Here is a 22,865-nt window from a genome sequence, read left to right as displayed (position 1 = left end):
AAAAGATCCAACAAGTCACTCAGAGGGAAAAAGGTTGACTTACAGTGTCACTGTTTTCATGGAGAGAGGAGATTGACAGATTGTGTTGTGTGGATTTAGACAGAGAGAGAGCGTATAATCCTCTCTAGCAGGGAGGAGAGCAACAGGAAGGTCGGATAATGCAACCGGCAGAGACTTGCAGACCCTGCTCAGCTCCTTTTCTGTTGCCAGGGTTGATAATTAACTGACAACCTAACACAAACCCATGCAGAGTCTCATCCATTCTTTAGATGTTTACTCCTCTGATGATTGAAGAGTTAGTTGTTTTAGATGGTTGCAATATGGAGTAAACAATAGAACCTTAACTTCTAATTTGCTAAATATAAATGTGTATCCACATGTCATGATTTCGGAAGCATACTTACCAGGCCATACTCTAAAAAAGGACCTCTATTACTGAACATGTAGGTTGTTTGGTGTTTTGACAGACATTATAGCAGTGTGCGCCGGTGCAGTAATCACATGACAGGCTGCTTTAACTCAGGGAGCTATAACTGGTCCCGTCTATTTATACCCTGAAGTCTGCACTGTAGGAAGATGCTGCTCAGTTATGTGAGAAAGTCTCAAGGGTGTGAGTTGTAGGTAAAAGCAATATTGTAAAAGCACAATAACTTTTTGAATGGTTCATTTGATGTTTCCAGATGCTCGTTTAATGTAAAGATGTTAAGACTGAAGATAAACAGGAAGAGATTATCTTAAAAATGGCATGACTTTTAATCAAACTACTGGTTAATAGAACCATTTTCGACAGATGCTTGTACTGTAAGCAATACAAATAAATGAGAATGTAGAATACAAATCTTGTCAGATATTTAATCAAATAATTACAAGAGAGATGTGTGCTTTAACTTAGAAATATTTGAGCCAGATGTAATCATCTGCTAAATCTTTTAAATCTCAATTACCACTCACATTGTTAAACATCTTGTTGATGTGTTTTTATTGTGTATGGATTGTCTTTTACACATTTTGCTCTTGGTTTATTTTCATCTAAAGTTGATTTATTTCGATATAATGTACTCATTTTGAAATGTACAATGGCCAATAATAGCAGACATTACCTATTCAGTGGGGCTGCAATAAACAGTAAATACACTTCACCACAGAATGACGTTGATGGGTTGAGGGTGTATATCTATTACAACCTGATTTCACTTAGTAATACAAAGTAATAGAGTTGATTTTTATAGTCAATATAAAAAGCTAGGTTTCACCTTAACCACTGTTTACTGACCTTATAATGTATTTATTGTTGCTTAGTTATATTGAGAACTGGCTTGTTGACATGGTTCATTTTATAATGTTTGTGCCTTTGATTTTCTGTGACATTCATGTTTGCATTTGTATGGTGATTTATGTGTGTTTTGATTGTATTCCCTACAGACCGACAGCCATGCTGACCAGCTTTATAGAGGGTCTTCTCTGCTGCCTGTCCTCAAAGTCAACAAACGTTGTTGGTCCTGTAGAAACCTCAGAACTAGCTGATGGCTATGAGTTTGTGGAGGTAAAACCAGGCCGTGTCCTTCGGGTTCGACATATTATCCCTGACCGGCCGGTGGTGGAGGAACCCACTGGGACGGGAGGGACTGTCAGCTGCAAGCGGAAGATCACAGTGTATCGTAATGGACAGCTGTTTATTGAGAACTTGGGTGCAGAGCAGAAGAGCTCCCAGAATGGAGAGACAGAACAAAACAACCCAGTTGAGGTTGAAAAAGAGGGGACAGCTGAAACTGGAGCAAGAGAAGAAGCACCGGCTGCTGGAACGACTGACCAGCAGCAGCAACCCAGGAAGAGAAGATGGAAGCCCAAGCGCACTGTGATGATCGACTGTGAGAGGAAGATATCAGCCTGTAAAGGGACACATGCAGACGTGGCTCTGTTCTTTATCCATGGAGTGGGAGGCTCACTGGATATCTGGGGAAACCAGTTGGACTTCTTCTCTAAACTGGGATACGAGGTGATCAGCCCGGACCTGGCAGGTCACGGGGCCAGCTCAGCACCAAAGATAGCAGCTGCATACACTTTCTATGCCCTGGCTGAGGACATGAGACTCATATTCAAGAGATATGCACGCAAGAGGAATATTCTAATAGGACATTCTTATGGGTAAATCTACGATCACAACATTGATGTCACACACATTTGAATTGAAAGATTTCCAATAACTGATTATATGTCTTTTTTTTGCCTATAATATTAAGAACTATTAGAAGCCCAGACATGCATTGTGATCATGTATCTCATTTAAAAAATAGTGTAATACATTGAGTATAGTATCAGTGAACTGAACATTGACATAATGTGATAAAGTGTTTAATCAATTAGTCGATAGTTTGATTAGTCAAGTGCTAATGTGTTTTTTACAAATGTGTAATAAGTTCATACAAAATGCCCAACATGTAATAAGATAAAGAAAAGATAAGATATATATATATATACATATATTTGCTTTTATCAGTTTAATATAATTGTGTACAAGCTGTATGTCTTACAGTAAGACTATTTAAGATTTAAAAAGAGAAATAACACAATTTCCTTCTTATAAATGAACATTTTAATTCATAAGCAATAAGATGAACTATTGCTCAATGCAAGTCATTCAGGGTTTAGCCATTACAGCTGTTCTTCTTATTTCTTGTGATGAACAAGTGAATGCTTTTTATTCCCCAAATGCTTAAATGATACATTTCCACTACCACAATACAAACAGAATACCCTGATTATTCTGGCCTGTCCTGTAACCATCCTTTTGCTCTGCTCCCCCAGCGTGTCCTTCTGCACCTTCCTGGCCCATGAGTATCCGGACCAGATCCACAAGATGGTGATGATCAATGGAGGTGGTCCCACAGCGCTGGAGCCCAGCCTCTGCTCCATCTTCAACCTGCCCACCTGTGTGCTTCACTGCCTCTCCCCGCTGCTAGCCTGGAGCTTTCTCAAGTAAGACAGACAGCAACACAATAGAAACTGTTTTACCACGAACAGTGCGTTCCTTATGCTATTTTGCTGTAAGTAAAAAATGATCCAGCTTGTATAACTTTTTTGTATAGGGTGTTATGAAATACAATGTAGCTTAAAGTTGCTGAAGGCCAATCTCTAATAACTTTCATTTAGAATAATGGGAAACAAAAAGTAATTTTGAAAAAAAGCTTTTGGACTTCAAAAAATAATAGAAACATTGATCATTGTAAACATGTTCTTGGCCAAGTGTGATATATATGTTGTGTTCCCTAATGTTATCAGAATCCTGTTGTTTTTTAAGCTGTTTGTTAATCTGCTCTGCCGCCTACAGGGCTGGCTTTGCTCGGCAGGGTGCCAGGGAGAAGCAGCTTCTGAAAGACAACAATGCCTTCAACGTGTCGTCCTTTGTGCTGCGCGCCATGATGAGCGGACAGTACTGGCCTGAGGGGGACGAGCTCTACCATGCTGAAATCACAGTCCCTGTCCTGCTGGTTCACGGCATGCACGACAAGTTTGTCCCCATCGAAGAAGACCAGCGCATGGCGGAGGTGAGTGGGCCTCATCAACCAAACAATCATAAAGTGGCAGTGCTTTGTTGATGATTCCAAAATGTAATTTCTTGTTATGCTGTCAGATCCTCCTAATGGCCTTCCTGAAAGTCCTGGAGGACGGCAGTCACATGATCATGATGGAGTGTCCTCAGGCTGTCAACACACTCCTGCACGAGTTCATCCTGTGGGAGCCGGCCACACCTGCCCCTCCAAAGAAAGACTCTAAAGCACGTCCAGAAACTGCCAAAGCCCGAACTGAAAACACAAAGTCTTCATCTGAACCTTCTAATGCTCGACCTGAAACTGCAAGGCAAATGTCATCCAACAGCGGCACAGTGGACCAGACACCAGACAGCAAGACCAATAAATGACTGAAACGTTAAGCTGAAGCTTCCAGTGGTTGTTATACAATGTCATGGCTGGCCATGCACTATGTGAATCCTGAATATCTTAGACTGTGTAGGCTGTTGCAACTGAATGTTGGACATTTGAAAATGTGACAGAATGAAGGGATTCAAGTCTGATCAGTTATGTCAGCTGATGGGCTGAGGGACAGAGAAAAGAGGAGCCCCAAAAATGGATACTGGAGGTCAGCACTTCAGTGGACTGCTCTCTGACTTTAACATACAGCAAGGAAGATGTGGCTGTGCCTTGAAGAGACGGAGGGGCGATGGTGAAAATGAACAAAAAAGGTCATTTTTGACAAATTGTCACATGCCTTGCTGAAAGTTATAATATTAGAAAGGATAACACCTGATTGCCTGCTCTGACTTTTCCATTACTGAACTGTGGAGAATAAAAGAAAAAGCAAAGTTTTGTATGTAACATTCTCCTGGTTGACTTGTTCTTACGCTGCCCTACGTAAACCAGCAGCAAAGCCAGTAAGCCTTATTGAAACTAGCTAGATGGAAAATCCTAACGTATTAGTCTACTTAAGGAAGAAAGCTAAGGTAGGACATTCGTTTTAGAAGCACTTGTAGTTTTATTTGTTTAAATTGTCTTTACATCGATAAAGCAAATGCTCTGACAATAGAAACATATATAAAAACATTAGGCAGACAACATTTCCCCAAACTAACCTGGTAGTACCAAAAAAAGCCATGTTTGTAATTTACGGTAATTTGTATAAGGTTTTTACTTGGGTGTCAGGGCGGTGGCTTTGCTTGCTTTACTCTTGCTGGTTTCTCCAAAGTTGCCGACCCAGTTTCAATTTCAAATTGTGACACGCTGAGCTAGCTTTGTGTGTCTTTGTCTTGAAATTCAAAATTTCAAATCTCAAAATGATACATTAAAATCTCTCACCTTTTGTAGAGGTGAGAGTATTAACAAAGGGAACAGAGGGATTTGTGACTGTTTCAGTTATGAATTTGAAGTGTAAAATGATCAAGCACTGATAAAGACAGAAGTGAAAGTACTGTATATTCGCTGCCCCCCATAGAATTCAGTAAAATGTGTGTTCAGTCGAGTGTATCCTGTTACTGTAGGTAGCAATAGTTGAGGCTCAGCAATGAATCATAACTTTATATGTAGAAAAAGGGCACATTTCTTAACACTGATCATTTGTACATGATGGGGATGTTAATCAATAATAAGAAGGCTTGTATTGAGATGCTTCAATGAAGTGCAACATCTCACCAAAACGGCATTTTATGTTTTTCATACATAGATTAGTCTTTTTATACTTTTCTTTTCTAATCGTGATGAATGTTTAGAGCTCTAAAAGACATTGTAGCAAGGAATTCACGCGATTAATTGAAGACACAGCTCTGATCACAGTTGTTTTGAGACTCAAGCTTATGTCAGCTTATCATTAATAAAATCATGTTGTAAAAAATTGGAAATGATCCGTGATTTGTTTCAAAGACAATCAGCTGGCAACCATCAGCCAGAAGCCTTCCAGGCCACTGTTGCATCTTTTGATGAACACGGGTCGAGTTCAACTTTTTTGCCATGTGTATTAAATTGAAATGTGTGTGTGACACTCTCTGTGCCTAAAACAGGGGCACACATTCCCAGAAAGCAAAAGCAAAACAAAAAATAAGCTTGGCTAACAACCCGACAACTGTCAACAGACTTTGATTGAGATATGAGTAAACATCAAAATGTGATGTGTGTTTTTTTCAACAGAGAAATGCCTACTTCAAACCACTGACAACATGACATCTCTCATGTGAACTAATGAAAACGGTTTGAAATTAAGCAAATGATCACTTAGAAACCATGGATCAAAATAAGAAGCGGATTAATACAATATTTTTTGGAGGCCTGTAAAGATGTTATTCACATTTTGTAAATCCAGCATGATAGAGTATATAGTGTGAAAAAGAATGGGCTTGAGTCTTGACAAAAGTCCTGGTAGAAATACTCTTTTTTTGTAAGTCTCCTTTAATGAAATGACACAATGACACATAAAACATTTTAAAATAAACAACTCAATTATTCAAACAAGCCATATATATATATATATATATATAAATGCAGACTCAAGCATTTGTTTTTGTTGAGGGGAAAAAAAGTGCATGGTGGTTTTAAAATGAATGTCAATTGAATAAAGTATTATATTAAAGTTAATAAACGCACCATGCACTTTTAAAGAGGGTTATAAAGCAAAAACTTACATAACGTATCTACTATGTATTCTCTTACCAAGGCCCCTAGTTTGACAACAGCATTTCCACTCACGGTACCTATTATTTGCATTCTTACAGCTTTTCTAAGAAAATATTTATAACTTAATTTAAATGATATTTTTGCAAATTGACAATACAATATTTGATCCAATTCTGTAACAAATCTTAACAAAAACATCACGTTGTAAAATGCTTTACAATGTTTATACATTCATAACATAATTAAAAGAAAGCATTCAGCTGAAGCACTTATTTCCTAAAAGTAAAAGTCACAGCATCCACCTGCGACCCCTCAGACCTCCACAGTAACCGTGGCTCCGTTGCTGGTGTCCTGCAGAGGGGTGGTCTCTATGGGGACACTGGAAACCTCTTCGGGCTCCTCTTTTTTGTCTTCCTTCCCACCATCAGCCACAAGAGGAGAGCTCTCTGCTGCCCCCTGCTGGTCATTGCTGATAGTGCTGGCAGCCTTCTCTCCTGCTGGCTTCTCTGCTGCTTTGGTTTCATTCACAACCTGGACGGAGTCGACTGAAGAGGCCTGGACTGCTTTCAGTTCCCCGTTCTGAACAGGGAAGACCCCCTCCAGGGCCTCGTACAAGAACTGGTACTGCTCCTGTGAGACACGCAGGCAGAGAGTAAAAACATCACGATATGTTGCTGTGATGTAGAGGAAAACATTTGATTGTGGACTTTTAGGTGACCCTTTGAACAGCACACAAATAAGAGCACCAGAAAACAGCTTTTTGCCATATTGTTACTGTGTCAACAAAAGAGTAAAAGTATCATTCTAGAAAGCATGGTATACTACAGGTGATTTTCAATCTAATCTATTCAAAACACATTAATGAGCCGCTCACTCCCACTGCTGGGCATGTTCCTTTATTGTGATGAACATGGCCACTGTAGTTTTGTTTTTGAGTCATCTCACATACGCCTTTCCTGCTGTTGTAGTCACTAAAGCTCACTTCTCAATATATCTTTTAAAGGAACATTCAAGCAAAGGAACTGAAACATAGAGGAGACATTTTTAGTTTTTACAGCATTAAACTGTGGCGCTGGTTAAAGTGAAATACATTCCCAATACATTAAAGCTTTATATCTATATTTCTTTAGGTCTTTATTTTCTAAAAACCTAGCACATTAGACTGCAAATAGATATAAGGGGTTTTTTATGTCCATAACGGGCAGTAATATTATGTAATACTTTTCACACTCAAAGCTGTTAGAAGTTAAAGCTGTGAAACTTTGGGCTGACAGATATTTGGTTCCTCTTTCTTACCAGGTTGGACAGCATGCCTTGTCTCTCCTTGCGCAGGGTTTTGGCCACCTGGAAAACATCCATCAGCTTCTCAGTCTCAGCGCTGTCCAGCAGGTTCCACAGAGCACAGAAAATCCCTGACCGGGATGAGCCATTACTGGGGAGACACACACACACACAAACAGTTAGATTGAGAATCAGCAAACTCTCCCAGAAGGACATATATGTGCTTTTCTGTTATGTTCATGAATGTTATTTACTATGAAAACACAACATCTTAAAATGGGTAACAACTTCAACTCGTTTCCCTTTTTAAAGCGCCTTAATCTTAAACTTAAATCAGTAGGTTTTTTTCTCCAAGAGAGTTTAAAGGTCTAAAATGTATATTTTAAAGCTCCTTATGAGAACATTTGGATATGTTCTGATTATATACTACTCCTTTAAGATTCAAGAGGACATTTTCTGTGAGGTTGTCTTACTTGCAGTGGACCACAACGGGTGAGTTCCTCTGTGATTTTCCTCCTCCACAGCTCTGCTTGATGTCCTTGATCATGTCCGTGAGCTCCTGAGCTTTCTCCGGCAGCTCGTTGTTGGACCACGTCAGGAACTGGAACTGTTTCACCGACCGAGTCTCTTTCCTCTGTGGACAGGAGTTGTGTGGGGGGTTAAAACAGCTTGTTGAAAGGACCCATCTCATCTTAGGCTGATAGATGATAAACATCGGAAAATAACAGACTTTATTCAGTAGGCATCTGTCGTGTTACCTTGACGTGACGGAGCAGCATGTTGCGGGTGATGAAAGTTGGGGAGGTGTCTGTGCTTTCCACTTCCACCTCGAAGTCCCCAAATGTTTTCTTATCTTTGTCCCAGTAGACAGAGTTAGACTCCTGTTCACAAGAAAACACACACACAACGTTTATTTACCATATATGTACTAAGAGCATGTGGTTTATTCTCTATGCGAGGTACATACAGAACATAATTAATACCTCACTGCTGTCTGAGAGCATGACGATTGCAGATGTTTTCTTTTGGTAAACCATCAACCAGAAGTCAGCCACGGTGTCCGGCAGGGGGGTCTGCGCTGCGATGAAGTTTTGTGGGCCCCAGTACCCCTGTGTGGGCAAGAAAAAACACATCACACATCTATTGTTGCACACAATTCTAACCAACAGGATGTGGTAAATTCAAATTAGATTTAAAAATGCAACTGTCTGCGTGAAAGAGACAAACCCTGCTTCAACAGGGAAGGTGCAAGACAATGTTTCAGTTAAAAAAAACACAATTATTTTTGTCCAGGAATCCATTTCTATAAAGTGTAAAGTACGCAGAAAGAGGTTATTCAATTAGACGTATATGTATATAAGTATATGTAAATCGTACATCTATGTGGGAGGCATTGATGTACATAGATGAATCCTCTTCCTCCTCATCTGATGATTCTTCCTCTTCCTCGTCATCAGGGTCACTGTCACGACTGCGTCCTTCATCTAATTTCAGCAACACTCGGTTGTAGTCATCTGAGGCAGAAGTGAAGTGAAATTAAATTTACTTTGGTAAATGATTGAACACTCAGATGTATTATAGATGTTATTCTATTGTGTAAAATGTAATGCCCCTTTGCTGAGCTGAAACCTACATGGGATGACAGAAGTAAAGCGATTCTTCTTCTTGTTCTCTTCTGTGAGCCCCTTGTTGAATGTCCTCCAGTTTTTATAGATGGGGAGTCTCTGAATTGCAAGACAAAGACTGTTCATCATAGTGCTAAAGAAAGGTCTACAGTTCCTTCCATATACACTAATAAGATGTAAGCAGGGGGAAAAGGATAGGACTACATTTTAAAGGGACCACTAATGCTGTGGAGTGCCATACCTCAAACTCATCCTCCAATAAGGTGGGTTCACTGCTGGAGTTTTTCTGTTTGAGCGTGCTCAGGGTGCTGTGGAGCTCGGACACAGTGGTCTCAGTCTCTCCAAACTGATTGTGCTCCAGCAGCGCCTGGTGTATCAAGATGTACTGGGCCTGCGTGAGGACAACATCACTTCATAAAAAACGGATATACAGTTTGGGGATGGAGCCATTATGCACAAGACGGACAGCAATCAACGCTTTCTCCTTCTCTGTGAATGGTTTGGATTTAATAAACACAATTCTGCTTCTGTAATGTTTGATCTTTACCTGTGTTCATTTCTCAAATAGTTTGCCTTCTTTGCCCTCTGATTGGCACTCAATATATAGAAATAAATGAATTGTATTGTTAATGTACTGCATATGCTCAAACATATACTGTGCACAAGTTATTTCAGCTTCTGCCCACTGGTGGGCGTCAGAAAGTAGACAGCTTCAGTCCACACAACATTACGCACACAATACACACATTAAACTAGCAATGTACATTTTATATTTATACTATATCATAGTGTAACTCAATCCTGTATATTCATTGTAAGATAGCTGCAAATAGCCAAAAGATAAAGTCAAGATGAGACCTGAAAATGATTTTAGACTTTCAAGGTCTGTTGTTATACTCAATCAATATATTGAATATTAAAAAATGGTTATTTATTTTATTTATGTTTGCTTTTAAATGATGCATTATTAAACTTGAATAATTGATTTGAATGATTATTTAATTGATGAATTGATTATTTTGATGAATAATAAAAAAATGTAAACCGAAATTAAATATACATTCTTTGTCATTCCAATAACCTGCATGTGTGTCTATTATATTCTACATCATCTACTTGACAATATTAACATTTCATAAAAAGTTATCATTTCTACAGGACAAATATAAATGAACTGTACTTGTTTATTTATTCAAATGCCCTTGGAACTGCCGTAACGTCTTGCCACCAGACCATAATATTGTAAAAGTAACCTCTATTTAAAGGTTTTCTCTGTCTTTATGTTGCGTGTGTATCCTTGTCTCTCTTATCATCTTTGTTTAGCTGTATGTTCCTGTTGCTTCACTTCCTGTATGGTTGATCTTGCACGGTGAGTATTCATACTGAGAACTGAAGTTTCATTATTTGTATGTGTTAATAAACTCAACCGATTAGCTAAACTCTCATGAGACACACAAAATATGATCATAGTTGATATTTTACCTCTACTTGAACCATTAGACATCTCTGTCTGCGGAGTCTGACCACATAACCGTAGATGTCGACTCTGCCCTCCGCCTCCAGACACTCCATCATGGCATCAATACCAATGTATGTGCCTGTCCTGCCGACCCCCGCGCTGCACATGAGATCATAACATTAGGCTGACACACATCTATACATGTCTATCAGTCACAAGGAAAGGTGAAGTCGAGCATTAGTTTAGAAACACATAAAGGGGGGAAATGGGTTGATGAGTGATTCAAAATGTCATCCCTTTTTGTCTTAACTCATAAGTCATTGAAGCATGAAAGATCAGGTCTGTCTGAAAATCTCTTTAGAAAATGTACTTGGTGCATTAGATTGTCTACGGTCTTTGGTCATTAGTAGATTTCATCAGACTTTTTCCAATTAGAAGATTAGTTTGGCATTACTCAAGCATCCCATGTACACTTTGTGGAGAAATGGGATATTCTGTAAGGGATGTGACTGTGATATATATAGAAAATGAACAAAACAATATGCAGCATAAACAGTATAAATGATTGCAAGTATGGCATATCAGTAATGAACTTAATATTGGGAAATAAGCACAGAATATATTAGATATGGCCTGATCATGCCTCAAAGACAAATGGAAACAATGGGGAATGGAATCACATCCAATCACAACTAGAAGTAGATTACAAATGTTGTTTACTCTGATTATTAGAACAACGTGTAGTATTTGTTAGCTGAAGCTTGTAGGCTACTAACCTGCAGTGAACAACGATGGGGCCGCTGAAGAAATTCTTGAACGCATTGACGCGCCGCCTCAGTTTCAGGAGCAGATGTGGCTCTCCGGGGACGCCGTGGTCCGGCCAGCTCATGAACTGGATGTGAGTCACTTCCCTCTCTGAGTTCTTCTCCCTCTTCTGCAAACACACAGGGAGGTAATGCATACATGCACAAAGACATATATAAACACAGATTCATTCACATTTCATATTTATTGAGATAAAGACTGACAGATATACTGGCTTTCACTTACACACAGACACACATGTATACACACACACAGGCTAAAAGTAACAATATACATTTCCTCTAGTTTATCCAGTGAACTCACATTAGTAAGGCTGAGATGGCGGATGGTGTAATCTGGGCAGTGGTCCTCTGAGTTCAGCTTCACAATAAACTCCTCAAAGATCTCTGCCTCGCGGTCTCGAGACGGCCAGTACTGCGCACATTTGACCTGATTTGGCAAATCATTAAGACATCAGTAACATATTGGTAAATGTTCACTATCAGCAGCATTCTCCAAGAAACAAGACCACAGTGTGGGCATGAGTGTGAATGAATATATCTGATAAAGTGTATGTGGCAGAGAAGCAGTGATCAAGTCTTACCCGGTTTCCTTCTTCACAACGTGTTACCATAACGATGATAGAGGACTGCTGCTCCCACACCATCCTCCAAAAGTCACTGACAGTCTCTTCCTTTGGCCCTACAACACACACAATATATACATAAATACTGTATATAAATGGACAAGTGCAGAAGTGTTTGTGTGATTAATTGCTTTACCTTGTGCTGCGATGTATTTTTTGGATTCCTTGTACCCCTGCAACAGGAAACAATGTCAATAAGGCGTGTATTGTCAGAAAGAGATCATGAGTGTGTAATGTGATGCAGCAGTAGTAGCAGACATAGTTGTAGTATAGGATTGTTCATACATCGATGAAGCTGGCATTGATGTAGTCACAGCCTGTCTCCCCATTTCCAGTGGTCAGCTGAACACGGTTATAATCATCTGGTTCAGGACAGAAAATAAATAATTATTAACAACTCAAGAAGTATTATTGAAATTCGATTCAGAAGCTGTTTATAATTATGTTAAAAACATAACATGCATATGTCCCATTTTAATTTACTCTTTATATATATATATAATATATCTTGAGTTAGAGTTAAAAACCACAACAACACAAACAACATAAAAACAAATAACAAATGTAATAAATTAATAAAGAACAACTGATGTGAATCAAATCCTGCAATCCTGCTCACAGATTTGCAACATTTCCCACAACAGTTGAATAGATATTAAAGAAATCTGTCACCGTTTAAACACTATGGCAAACGAGTGTAGACAAAGCCAGGTACAACTAAGTGATGGTGTCATGTGTTGTTGGACAGACTCACATGGCAGGATGTCCACGTAGCGATTCTTGGGGACGTTGCACGCCTTTTTGGCCTCTTTCACGGTGTACCTCGTGAAGATTCTGGGCATGCTCTGTCAACAGAAAAACATTTTGTTTGCCAAATGATGTCTTTGTCCTGATCATGTTCATCAAACTGTCTATGTTCAGCCTTAAACTTTTACTACCTTGACATCCAAAGATAGACAAATATATATAAAAAACAATGTCCCAAATGGTTTAAATTGTACCTGAAACTCAGCCAGGAAGAGTCTTCCCTCATCAGCAAGCTTCCTCTTGTAGGTTTCCAGCAGGACCTCTGCTGCGATCGGCTCCACTGCCAGAAGATTCTCCTCGTCGTCTACATCAGCAAACCAGCCAGAAGATAAGACACCGAAACAATGTAATACTGTATTAGTGCTTATTTGTTACTAACCCTTATTCTAAATTACAATGTACATGTGGTACTTCATTGATTTCCCCATACATTTGTCTTGAAACGCGCTTCTTCATCATATGACAAGGAATACATGTGAGTATTCAAATCTTTCTACAAACCTCATGCTAATTTGACAAAAGTAGCAGCTAATGTATTTATTACATACTTAAAGACTGTTTTGAGCATGTTATTAAAGACTAAGTAAAGGAAAGTGGAAATATGAAGTCTACTCACTTGCTGTAGTAATAAGCAACATGCTTTCACCCAGGTTACTGCAAAAATAAAAAATAGAAAATAGGCTTCAAAGACTGGAAAAAGAAAGCTAAGAGGAAAAGCTTTATACCAGTAATGTTAGTTATGTCTATAATGCAATAATATCACTTTTCATTTACTGGAAATGTAACAAAATGGATGTATCAGTATAAAACCTGCAGTTGCATTTGTTTACAACAAAACAATCACAGAACTAAACCATAACCAGAATCCACGCGAAAGTAAAATTGACGCTGAATGAAACTCACTGGGACTGTCTGCGCCTCAGAACGTAAATCTTGTAGACGACCAGAAGCAGGGCCACAGACGTGAGGATGATGAGGAAGACCAAAAACCCAATGACAGCTTTGTCATTATCTGTAAAATGATGGGAACATAATATCAAAGCTGTGGCATTTATGTTAAAGACACAATCTATGGTATTGAATATATTTGATGTAGGTCAGAACATTTATTCAGTTAACAGAACAATGCAAGACAATTTGGCATGAATTAAAACATCACATACAGGAAGTGGTGACAGGTACTCCGCTGGGAATGCCCTCGTATTGTCCATTGGAAGCAGTCACCTGGAAACACAGGAGACCTCCTCATCAGGAAATATAGCATTTGAAGAAATAAGAGGAACAAAGTTTAAATAGTGTTGGGAACCCAAAGGTTTGGCTCATACACACCTGCAGTTTGTATTCGGTTGAGTAGCTTAAATCTTTGAATTCAAACTTGCATTCGCTTTGGTTCAGAATCTTATTCAGGACATCACCACTATAAAGACGTGCGACGTAATACTTCCTAGGTCCATTAAAATCAGTTGGATTTAGAGGATCACAGGTTGCGTTAATCACGTTATGCTCTGGAAGATGCACCTTCAGGTTCTTAATTTCTCCTGGCACTGTAAAAAAACATATTTTAAGTGATATTTCAATTTGTTTAAACAGCATTTTAAACAATGATTTGCATCAGAAGTGTGTTGCTGCATTGGATGAATGGTTGTAGGGATATAAATACAAACTGCAAATCAAAGAAAGTTGCATTGAAAAAATGTATCATTATAAATTCAATGTAAAAAGTTTTTATTCTTTAATCTTTTATGATTTTTAAGGATGAATTAATTTTTGTTATTTCCTTTATCTGACACCCCTGTGTTGGGGGAAGTCTGCAGGTTGGACTTCACATGCATCACATTTATGGAAATTGTAATTTTTAAAGGAAATAACAATGAGTTATGAAATGATTACGATAGGCAGCCACATAGTAGGTGACACGTAAATGTAACATGCACATCTTAAAGTTGATTCATTTGTTTAATTAATTAGTTGGGTCAGAACAGACTCAAGTCGGTAGAGTTATAGCAAAACACAATACAATAAAAAACACTGTTCTTCACTAATGACTGTAAATACAGTGTGTTTATTATAATGGCCTGAAAAACAATGATGTATATTGATATGCTGTCTCATTCACAGCATTTAATATCATTTGTTAAAAAAAGACAGACAGAATAAGATTAGTCACATCATTTATATGATGATATTAAATAGAAGAAATTAGATAACATTTTTTAAGTACTATCACGTAATTACTATAACTTAACATTCTAAAATCATTGATTATATTAAATTGTGTGTTGATGTTCCAAATTGAAATAATGAGTGACTTTATAACGTACCTTTCAACAAAATAGGAAATAAACAACCTTAATAAATATTTGTTTATATTACCTTTGATCTAAATATTATCCAAGTGACATTTTAGACACTTACCTCCAATATTTGTCCTAGTCGGTTTTACATGAGTTCTTTCAGGAACGTAGTTGTTGTATTTGGGTTGGACTGCACACTTATACTCGGTGTTTGGTTTCAGCCGATCAATTTTACATGTTCCTCCAGATGGATTTTTGTCAGCTTGAGCAGCTACATTAGTAGTTTGATTCAATATAGAGAAAGCAAAGACAGAACATTGGGATTATACAACAGCACATTGTTTTGTTGGTTAAGATACCTGTTGCTATTAATCAAACAATCAATAAATCATTCACTCAATCAGTAACATCCGTCATTGGTAGATCACCAACCATGCACTCTTAAATTAAATTCAAATTGTGTCATTATGCAAATATATGGGGAAATTAACAACATGTATATATTTGTATAATATTTCATGAACATTATATAAATATTCTTCAGGAAACATTGACTTGTTCTATCATCTCAGGTTATGACTAACACCTACCTTCACTCAGCATGCTAGCATGTGTTAGCATGGAGCACTGATTCAAATTTCCAAATTCAATTTTTTTTTGCCTATGTTCAACTGAGCAATAAAATAGATAATCTAAATATTTTAACTTACTTTTCTCATATGATTGAGTAGGTTTACAGCTGCACTCATAAGAAAGCTTCTGAAGTTCAGGAAGGACAACTCCACATTTCTCACTGGCTGTGGTCCAACTCAGAGCAATGGAGGTGTTGGTGACACTTGTCACTTTGATGTTCATTTTAAGATCTGTAGGGACACATCAGACATTAATTAAACTTCTCTTCTCCATAGTTATCTTTATTATCATTGCCCTGAGGTAAGGTGATTATTCACGTACCACATTCAATCCTGAACTTGATAGCAGTTGTGTTTTTTATGTTGACATTGTTGTCCGTGATCTGACCGGTACAGCTGTAGTCTGTGTAGGGCTCCAGGTCAGTAAGATTCTTCAGCTCATCGGGTTTTCCAACTTCTAAAAACACAAGTTAGACAACATTTCTTCGTCAATAGATGGTACATAAATCCCTGTGAGCTTTCGCATGCTGGGTTAGTATAATATTTACATGTGGACAGATGTTTATAGCAATCAAGAAAAATTGATATCATATTCAAAACTTTGAGTGCACAAAGCAACACTTCAACTTTATCTTGAACGAGAAAAAATAATAATACACTTTTAGATAAAACTGTGTTTCTACAGTGAGATCATCTCATGTGAATATTTCCATGTTAATCCAGTCATAATGTTTGTGACAGACTCTTTACTTCTGGTCTTTCCTCTTACCCTGACAGCTGTAAGTGATCTTGAGATTCGTGCAGTTTCGAGGCAAATCTGTTTTTATTTCTGCAGGAAGTTTAGTTGGACTTGTTTGATTTATTTCACTTGGATTTAAGAACTCTGTTGGAAAAAAAGGAAACAGTGCATACATGAAAAATGATGAATGAGGTTTACACCACATGCATTTTTAAACAAACAAAGACTCTACTGTACATACCAGTAGTGATGCTTCTGGTGAGGCTCAAGGCGTTACAGTTTCCTGAAGTGAACTTCGTAGTCAAATTGGTGCAAATGTCATTGTAATGAGGTTTGAAACAGATCACATTTTTGTCACTTTTGCACGGCTCAGCTGAAATATTATTTGACGTTGATAGTGAAGAGCTGATGTCCCAGTCACTACGGTAACAAACATATCCAAGCATGCAGCTGCCATTTTTAATATCACCTTCTTCTGAAATACACAAGTGAAAATTAACAAACACTTCTGTCAGTGTCTCTCCTTATATTTAAAAAAGGAAGATAATATTCAACAATTATTAATACTCACTCCATTCGTTTGTCTTAGTTGTATTCGTTTGTGTGGTGCAGTTACAGGGTGTTTTTTTGCCAGCAGCATCAATAAATGCCACATCATGCTCATACTCAGTGCAGGGCTTCAGGTGTTTGATTTCATGTGTTGAGTTTTCGGAGAACAGAAAAGGATCGTTGTTTCCAGTATCTGGTTGGCCCGTTTCTTTGATGATGATGGTGTAGTTGCCCGTCGTAAAGTTCTTATTCATGGTAATGTCTAAGCCAGAGTTGCTGGGTGTGACCGTGTAAGAACCTGGACACAAAATAAAAACAAAACCTGGTGACATCCTTTAATCCCAGACACTTTGTTCATGTAGATGTTGAAAGTTCTCCGGGGAATCTAAACTTTACTTTCTGCAATAGCATTCATTGCCAAGGATAACACAATGGAGAAATACAAACATAATCTTTGAATGTTTTTGTTAAGATGAGTGTGAAGAAGACCTGTATTATGTCTTGAAAATAAAAACTGATACTCACACTCCAGAGGTGGAGGGGCTGGAGTCTTGGCTGGAGAACACATTCAAAGTGATCAGAAAAATAAACAACATGTTAATTTATGCTTATGACAACTTTCAATACTCTTGCAACTGTGTGTATTTTATTAACCTAATGTAACACACTCATTAGCAGTGCTAGTAGCTGTAGTCTACATTCATAATAGTAACACAGTAATATCAGAGTCTTATAGAAGAACAAATGGCGGGCTTGTTAAGGAGAAAACGTTCCAACCTGTGGCGTTAGGAGTCACTGATGTGTTGGACGTGGTGATTGGAGGTTGAGGCTGGGTTTGAGAGGTGTTTGTCGGTGTGGGTGTGGTGATGGGTTTGGATGAGGGTAAGGTGATTGTAGGAGGAGCAGTGGTGATTGTAGGAGGAGCAGTAGTGGCTGTAAGAGGGAGAGCATGCTAGAGGTCACCCTACAAAATGTTCTGCCAATAGTCCTACCAGATGTCAGCAATGTCAGGCTGATTTCAACGCTGTTTCCAATAAAAGTGTAAACTGAGGCAGAATACATTACCAGATATATTAGTTGAATATGTTGCAGGCATTGGTGAGTTTGAGGTGAGTGTTGGAGTGGTGAGTGGAGGTTTGTGGGCAGTTGTTTGATTGTCTGGAGATATGACAGCAGTTTCTGTCATGGTGCGTGGAGTTGAGGTGCTGTTTGAACTGAATGCTGAAGGGGAATTTGTGCTGGTGCGTGGAGGTAAGGTGGTTGAAACATCTGCGTTCCAAGAAAATAAAAATAAATCAGGCCAAACACAATATGACAACGCTAGTTCATCAAAAGGTGCAACAGGAACACAAATTAACTCAGCAAATAAATTAATTCTGTTTCCTGTTGTCAGAAAGATGGTGTTGCCACTTGTCAATTCTTACCTACATGTGTCCTAAAATACATTTGTTTTAATAAGAGGAGAACATTTGATCACAGAGCAAGACCATATGTATTTTCAGAGGAGGAAAGGCAGTATACAGCTGGAAGTGCTCAGTAGGACAATTGAGCGAGAATAGTTGAAATGCTGTGAGATTAAATACTTCCTGTTTTAGGATGACAAAACCCTAGCAAGGTTGCCAACTCGAACAGGATTGTGTAAAGAGAGGTACAGTGATGTTACATGATAGCTACCTAGCTTAGCTTCTTCACAGGGTCAAAAACAAAGTTTGATGTGATGAAACACGACTATGATGACACATTTCTACAGCTTTCACACAGAACCTGTTGGATAAACCCTCACAATGTATTTCTATAAAACAAGGACTGTTGAATTAGATTACATTTTTTGTATCATTTTCAAAACTACATTTACGTCAACATATATTTAGTATTCGTCCGATTCCTGATTTTTGTTTCATTGAAAAGTACTGGTAAAGACACAGTAAAGTATAAAATGTGGTTTGTATTTAACTTAAACTCACTATGCAGGCACTTCAGACAAGGAAACAAAACATTCATACATTGTATTATGGACACAAGCATGAGATAATTGCTGTGTATAATATTATCAATATATTATGCACAAACACCATGTGAATAAGTTAAAACTCCTAAAAGTGTAGATGCTACTGTATGAGGTCAGTTATTGCTAATTTATTTATAACAGGTAGAATACCCTAACACAAAGTAAGACTTTATACTGTGTATGAATTTAACAATACGTTTGCACTGGACTTCAACACAAATGTGAATTATACATCCTTTGCAAAGCAAGTGAGCACAAAATATAAAAACTATCTGTATGTAAGGAAAGTTACATATTTTAGTTTAGCCACTTACTGGTTGCATCTGAAGTTAGTTCTTGACCTGCAAAGAGAAAATAAATGTAAATCATTGTGGCTTTTTGTCAATAAAAGATGAAAAAATGGAAAGTTAGTGTTTTGTGTTTTTAAGCGTCAACTTCATCAGAAAGATGAAACCCTTCCTGCAGGGCCGAGGCATTATCATGCGACCGTGCTCATTAAGTTCTGCATGAGACAGCGCTGTGCAACCTGGTTGCTATGACAATGCGGCAACAAGCCACATTTGCTATTTCAGAAGGCAAACCGCTACTTCCTGCTTTAAGATGAAACCTACAAAATCCCCATACAAGATTAGTTTCAGTTTAGACAGAAGACAGGCCAATGTAGAAGCACTAATGGTCTTTGTCTCCTTTCTTTAGAAAACTATTATCATTCAAAATAACATTCATGCCAGTCATGTCATCAAAAATACTTTATATCTCAAAAACGAATTTTATTCATAACTTTCCAATTCTGCATTCTACATTACATTAGTTTTACCAAGTCAATATCAGCACATGTCATTTAAAGGTGTTATTGATAATAATGTTAATTGATTTGGCTGTTTCCTCACTACATGCATACACAACTTAAGAATACGTTTACCATTAGCACATCTCAGCTGTTCATTGTTCCTAATAGTAACAGCAGTGAACAGTGAGGGTGATGTGATGGGGGACAGATGAACAATGAGACTCAGGATGTGGTTTGGCGCTCTTTTTTTTCTACATTGAGCAGAGATGCATGCTCTCTGCAGTGACATTTACAACCTTTGTACTTTGTGGTGACTGATCTGAATAGTTTCAGAAAGTTGTTTGAGACGTGTCAACTGTGCTTTATGAGTAATTCAAAAAGCTACTGGGAAAACGTTATTCAAACTCAAATTATCATCATAAATACATATTTTTTTAAAGTTGTTTTTAAGAATAGTTTTAAGTGAAGCTTGTTGGTCCTTTGGTTACATTTTATTCAGTGTCTCCAGAGTTAAGTTGGAAAGATAAGTGTGATATTTTAACATCACCCTGTCCAAGGTTACAAGCATTTGTCCACGTTTGAGAGAAAAAGAAGCAGAAGAATAAATGTAACAGTGCAAAGTTGACAGCAAAAACCAGAGTTCAACTGCCCGCCACACTTGACCCTGAATCCATTTACTTGCCTGTAATTTGGTAAAGAAACTGATGCAGTGTCTGGATTTATCTCTTACGTATCAGTTTTCAGGGTTCACCATCATCACAATCAAAAAATCTGCTTCTACTTTCTTCTCATATTTTGCATTGACATAAACGCTCCCCCTCCTCCGAGAAACAGCTTTAATTGTGTCTAACTTTTGTGACCTCACTTCTTCATTTTACACACTGAACTTCCCCTTTTTCATGAATTCTCAAGTCATTTACTTGTGCTCTGTTTTAGTCTGCTTGGTGCTCTGCTCTGCTCTGCCAGGAAATGAAGGCGACTCGAATGGAACACGGAAGTGGTCAACTTCTTGATCACACAACTCTGTCCCGCAGCAGCAAAAGAGAGCGTGACAACTTTGCATCTTAATGGGGCACTGTTGCCTTCATCTAGTTGGTTTGAATATATACATGTGGTGTGCATGTGATCTATAATAAAAATCCAAAAAGGTTGAAGAAGATAAAGTTGAGCTTAGTTTTGAAAAGGATTTGTCTTTGACTAGTTTGTGTGTGCTGCTATATTATGCTTAAACATCATGATGTGGAAAGTTGTGGTACAAATATGTGTTGCATGTCAAAAGTATTTACTGTTTGAATACATATCTTCCCTTACACAGGCCACTTTTCTGCAGAAACAGCATGATGTGATTGTAATACTTTAAGTATATTTATCTGATTATACTTGTACACTTTCACTTAAGTAAGATAAATAGATTCAAGGGTTTATTTCAGATCACATGGATAGACATCTGAGCTGAAAATAGCAGACATAATTTGATGTGCTCAACAGTAGCAGAACTCTGAGTGATGCAAGAGGCAGTAAGGAGGGTCTCACTTAACACACGCACATTTGCACAATGCGCGAACACACACACACGCAAACCACACGCACACAGATTTCTATCTTATACGAAACCCAAAGTCACTAGGGTTGAAGTGAAGAACTTGAAGGGACACACCCAGAAAAATCCTCTCATCTCTGACACACCCACACACACACACACACACACACACACACACACACACACACACACACACACACACACACACACACACACACACACACACACACACACACACACACACACACACACACACACACACACACACACACACACACACACACACACACACACACACACACACACACACACACACACACACACACACACACACACACACAATGTCAAAGCAGAACAGAAACATGATTGCAAAAATTCCCACAGCTTTGTACCAAGTGTTAGAACATGTTTTAAAGAGTCTTCTTATTAACAGTGCTCTTTGATCGAACATAACTGTTTATTCTTATGCCAAAGGGGCTCCCAAACCTGTCACTTTTCAGCTTCTCACATCAAGTGTGCTCTGTAATGTCTTGTGTTCTTGTGTTTTGAAAGTTTAAGAAACGTGAAGTAGCACAAACGGAGGCGCAACTCAAAGGCATGATATACTGTAGCTTGTCATTTCTGCCCTTAGCTTTAGTTTAAGTGATTTTAGTTTGTGTGGTGATGTTTTCCAGTTTAAAAAAAACAAGTTATATAGCGTGTTTGCGCTGACAGATTCATGTCTCTATCTGAGGAATGGAAATCATTTCTCCTTTTTCTCATAAACTCGATCAACCATATGCTTCAAAAACAGGTCAGAAGAATAAAAGACCTTATCAGGTACAGTTGGCTATCACTTGTGTTTTGCATCATATATAGATTTATTTCCATCTGAACAACTTTCCGATGACAATCACGAAGGCACAACTTTCTAAAACACCATTTATTTTCCTTTCCTCATCAACCAAATGAATATTTGGGTACTTACAGTTGGCCAAAGCGACGATCCAAGCCCAGAGCAGCAGGGTCGTCAGTCCACAGCGACCTGCCATTTCCAGGAGTTAAGGTGTGTTCGGACACACACCATGCAGTAAAGTCCTAGTGGGGACCAACAGGCAGGTAGTCACCGTCAAACAGAAGCGTATCCCCTATTCTAAACTCACTTCTAAGAGAGAAATAAGTCAAAAGACGTTATTTAAAACTACATACGTTTTTTGTCTTATCAGTGGACGCAGCTTCCTGGACTTGTTCCCCAAACCCTAAACCTCGCCTCTGGTTTCAAGTCAAGCAAGTGGGAGTGATGTCACACAAAAAGAGACTGCCTTTACCTTAACACTTGGTTACAGGAAGCTTAATTTTCAGCTAGACCACGAGAACAGGAAGTCTTCTCTCATCTAATCTTCACTCTCTTGTGTTTAAGTGTGAAAACCATCTGACTTGTGAAACAAAAGAGTGAATTTCAGCTTTTTATTTTACTTAAAGTTTATGATTTGGAGGTTTTTTAGATACATGCTTAGCACACATTGTTTGACAGTTTAACTCCATGTCAATAGA

At 38.2% G+C, this 22,865-nt stretch overlaps 2 protein-coding genes across 5 annotated transcripts; one reads left to right on the top strand and one right to left on the bottom strand.

The window, feature by feature from the left end:
- Positions 1 to 1,432: 1,432 nt before the first annotated feature.
- Positions 1,433 to 3,919, top strand: abhd8b (abhydrolase domain containing 8b). The gene is made up of 4 exons (XM_034147987.1): positions 1,433 to 2,145; positions 2,806 to 2,976; positions 3,329 to 3,545; positions 3,632 to 3,919. The coding sequence occupies exons 1-4, from the start codon at positions 1,433 to 1,435 to the stop codon at positions 3,917 to 3,919; spliced, it is 1,389 nt and encodes a 462-aa protein (XP_034003878.1).
- Positions 3,920 to 5,912: 1,993 nt separating this feature from the next.
- ptprc (protein tyrosine phosphatase receptor type C) lies at positions 5,913 to 22,628 on the bottom strand. 4 transcript variants are annotated; one of them, XM_034146452.1, is made up of 32 exons: positions 22,521 to 22,628; positions 22,300 to 22,409; positions 19,317 to 19,343; positions 18,060 to 18,263; positions 17,772 to 17,927; positions 17,520 to 17,549; positions 17,017 to 17,292; positions 16,687 to 16,920; positions 16,476 to 16,589; positions 16,029 to 16,163; positions 15,785 to 15,937; positions 15,196 to 15,345; positions 14,110 to 14,324; positions 13,944 to 14,004; positions 13,684 to 13,792; positions 13,397 to 13,434; positions 12,975 to 13,084; positions 12,728 to 12,818; positions 12,259 to 12,335; positions 12,110 to 12,146; positions 11,932 to 12,029; positions 11,652 to 11,777; positions 11,300 to 11,457; positions 10,547 to 10,682; positions 9,306 to 9,455; positions 9,073 to 9,163; positions 8,817 to 8,953; positions 8,423 to 8,548; positions 8,198 to 8,320; positions 7,913 to 8,073; positions 7,455 to 7,590; positions 5,913 to 6,788 (listed from the first exon to the last, which is right to left on the bottom strand). In XM_034146452.1, exons 2-32 carry the CDS (start codon positions 22,361 to 22,363, stop codon positions 6,471 to 6,473), a joined length of 4,041 nt encoding a protein of 1,346 aa, XP_034002343.1. In that variant the 5' UTR covers positions 22,364 to 22,409; positions 22,521 to 22,628; the 3' UTR covers positions 5,913 to 6,470. The 4 variants fall into 4 exon arrangements, with proteins under 4 accessions (XP_034002343.1, XP_034002344.1, XP_034002346.1 ...); XM_034146453.1 differs by lacking the exon at positions 18,060 to 18,263; XM_034146455.1 differs by lacking the exons at positions 17,772 to 17,927; positions 18,060 to 18,263 and having other exon boundaries at positions 5,914 to 6,788.
- Positions 22,629 to 22,865: the final 237 nt, after the last annotated feature.

Source organism: Trematomus bernacchii, unplaced genomic scaffold, assembly GCF_902827165.1.
Source record: "Trematomus bernacchii unplaced genomic scaffold, fTreBer1.1, whole genome shotgun sequence".
Taxonomy (NCBI): domain Eukaryota; kingdom Metazoa; phylum Chordata; class Actinopteri; order Perciformes; family Nototheniidae; genus Trematomus; species Trematomus bernacchii.
Note: the sequence above shows the minus strand (reverse complement) of the source record. Positions and strands in the feature narration are given on the sequence as shown.